The 3,291-nt window shown below is 41.5% G+C and overlaps 1 protein-coding gene across 1 annotated transcript; it reads right to left on the bottom strand.

Annotated features, from left to right (window-relative positions):
• Positions 1 to 2,327: 2,327 nt before the first annotated feature.
• On the bottom strand, positions 2,328 to 2,708 carry LOTGIDRAFT_176289 (hypothetical protein; the record flags this gene model as incomplete). Its single annotated transcript, XM_009068704.1, has 1 exon — positions 2,328 to 2,708. One exon carries the CDS (start codon positions 2,706 to 2,708, stop codon positions 2,328 to 2,330), a length of 381 nt encoding a protein of 126 aa, XP_009066952.1.
• Between the last annotated feature and the right edge of the window lie 583 nt (positions 2,709 to 3,291).

Below are 3,291 nucleotides of genomic sequence, written 5' to 3'. Positions count from 1 at the left end.
GTGGTAGTGGTTCAGGGTATCAGAATAATGCTGCTCTTTATGGTAAATATAATCTAATTTTAATCAAAATTTATTCTTTTGATTCAGTTTATCTGTGGAGCCGAGTATCCCAAACCATGTGCTTAATAATACTTGGTTATTTTTTTTTTGCTGTTCCATCCAAGAAGTACCTAATGTCGTGCGAGGCTTGTTGTGTTTAGTTCTTTCAGAACCACTAATTTTTTTTATCTGGTTTTCAGGTTCCTGCCCTGCAGTTCCAGTAAGAATTTCCGGTTCAAAGGTCACAGTAACTACATCAGAGGGATGTCAAGTGTGAGTTACCTCCCTTTGAGTACTCTAAGCGTGCTGCATAGAGACTAAGGCCACGGCGCTTTAGTTTTTATATTACGACCGCAATGCAACAGACTGTGCACGTTTATAATTGGACAGTTGGGAATCGTCTTATGACAATGACGGAAAAGTGTGGAGAAAGCTCCGTAACCCACCCAAAATGGAAAAAGACCATGTCAATTATTGATACTTGTTTTTATTAGCTTTGAAAGGCAGATAACTGGCTTGTAGAAGCACTATGAGTCGATGTCCAACTGAACACAAGGACTACGTTTCACAGTTTGTAGTTTAAGGTCCAGAAAATCGTTGTATTCATCCTAACCTTTGCTTTCCATTTCAGTGTAATCTCTATATCAGGAAGCACGGACGGTGATGGGTAAGTTTCTTTCTCTGATTCTCGGTGTCTTTTGATGAACATGATCCAATGATGATTTGGAGGGCATGATCTTCCAGAACAATTCAGGCCATTATTTGACTTATCATTTCCAGTGATGAACCTGTCGTCAGGTCAGAGCGGCTGGCTGATGTCTAGCCGTTTGGATGGGACCTTGACAGTTGGAAGTTGGAAAAGATTAGGGTAATGCCACTGTTCTGGGAAATTCCCCTAATTGCACACTGCCTATTGCTGCTCGTCTGCATCAGTCCAATATAGTGCAGAAGTGTAGGACGTAAAACTCCATTCATTTCATTTTCATTCCACTGGTCGATACTGCTTCCTCGCCTATTGTTATCCTCACTTTTATCATTCTTGAGTTTGATGCTGATCAATATTCCTTCTTTTTCAGGAAAAATCTTGGCATCAATGTTGCATATAACAACAAAGTCATCGTATAGATTATGGTTTTTGGGTAATAGTACAGACACACATATATATACGCACGGGTCTTCAAAGTTAAGAACGAACCCAACCATTGGGCATTGGCATCCAATCCACAACCAGATCAGGGCCGTCAAAGATCCTGTGTGCGAATATCCAGCTTTGTATATAGTTGTAAATATGTCAGTTAATATGATAATGTAATAAAGGTTGTTAATAGATGAATTGATATATTTGTAATTACGGATTAGGCAGTATTGGTGTGGTCATTAATACAAGGGACAAAATCTCAAGACCTCTGGAAGGTGCACAGGTTCATGAAGCCTCAAAATCACAAAAGTTTAGGGAATTTGGGTAAGGCGCCAAAAAGGGTATATGCGAACTTCAAGACATCTGAAACTACTGTTCATAATTAAATGCTTCCTCATTCATGATTGATATACTTCCTCATGTTAAAAGTTTTTATGCTGCAATCAACATAAGACCAAACTGTTATTTTTGGATATCGGGTTTCTTTTCCCGTTCGGATCGTTAATACTTGGGTTTGGTTTAATGTTGTTATTTGAAGCTAGTTCGATTGGGTCTTGGGGATTTAGTCAACTCTCTTCATTAACAATGGCTTTAGATTTTGGTATCAGAATGTGTGATTCACTTGCTATTAAAAAGTTTTATTGGAATGTACTAATAAACCTATCTATTGTATTGTACATGGGCAATGGTTGAACCCTTACAGTGTACAAATCAATCAAATATCGTTAAGGCTTGATTGATAGCCGTCAATCCAATGTCGTTAAGGCTTGATTGATAGCCGTCAATCCAATGTCGGTATACCTGCGTTCTATAATTGATGTCGAGTAGGTACATACTTAATAGTCCAAAATTTCATTGACTTTTGACGACCTTTAATATACCTGATATGTCTAAATTGGCTATCAAAAGCCTCTTTGAAATTCTGCCCAACGTCTGTACTAAGGAACTGTAACCCAATTGAATGCACAAATATATTTGACTTCTATTTACAATATTAGATTTATAAGATATGATAATCCAATACAATGTTAATTAAAAAATACATTAACGGTCGATGGTTTATGGAAGACCCAAAGTTTTACAATTAATGCTGCAGAGGTTATAACTATGGTCTAATACGATCGATTGGTTTCTCTTCCGATTCTTTAAATCAATAATGTTCCATTTCCATTTCCATTTCCATTTCCTCTTCTTCTTCCTCCTCTTCTTCTTTTTCTTCCTCCTGTTCTTCCTCTTCTTCCTCTTCTTCTTCCTCTTCTTCTTCCTCTTGCTCTTCTTCTTCTTCTTCTTCTTCTTCTTCTTCTTCTTCCTCCTCTTCTTCCTCTTGCTCTTCGTCCTCTTCTCCACCTCCCATTTCCTGCATTTCCATTTCGTCGTCACCCATTCCATGCTCTTGCTGCATTTCTAAATTCTGCTCTTGCATCTCTTGGATTTCCCAGCTGGCACTCCAATTTTCCTCGATGTCATCTTCACACGTTGCAGATGCAGTTTCAGTGATTTGTGTTTGAGATCTCGGCTGTTTTATTGGCATATCTTGCTCAGAACCACTTGGTCCTGGCCATTTCTGCTGCTGTCCGGGCATTGAGCTTTTCCATGCTCCCGCACCTTGCATTTGAGTCGGGGTCTGCCGTCCTTTACCAGATTGTTGCCATTGTTGACCTTGACCTTGTCGTCCTTGGCCCGATTGTGGCCATCGTTGCCCCTGACGTTGCTGTCTTTGACCCAACTGTGGCCACTGTTGACCTTGCTGTCCCTGACCCGACTTAGGCCACCGCTGCCCCCGATCTTGCTGTCTCTGGCCCGATTGTGGCCATTGTTGACCTTGACCTTGCTGTCCCTGGCCCGATTGTAGCCATTGTTGGCCCTGACCTTGCTGTCCTTGACCCGATTGTGGCCACTGTTGACCCCGACCTTGCTGTCCCTGGACCGATTGTGGCCACTGTTGACCTTGACCTTGCTGTTCCTGGCCTGTTTGTAGCCATTGTTGGCCCTGACCTTGCTGTCCCTGGACCGATTGTGGCCGTTGTTGACCCTGACCTTGCTGTTCCTGGCCTGTTTGTAGCCATTGTTGGCCCTGACCTTGCTGTCCCTGGACCGATTGTGGCCGTTGTTGA

The sequence above is a fragment of the Lottia gigantea genome, assembly GCF_000327385.1.
Source record: "Lottia gigantea unplaced genomic scaffold LOTGIsca_924, whole genome shotgun sequence".
NCBI classification, from domain to species: domain Eukaryota; kingdom Metazoa; phylum Mollusca; class Gastropoda; family Lottiidae; genus Lottia; species Lottia gigantea.
The sequence above is the reverse complement of the archived record's forward strand: the minus strand, read 5'-3'. Positions and strand labels throughout refer to the sequence as shown.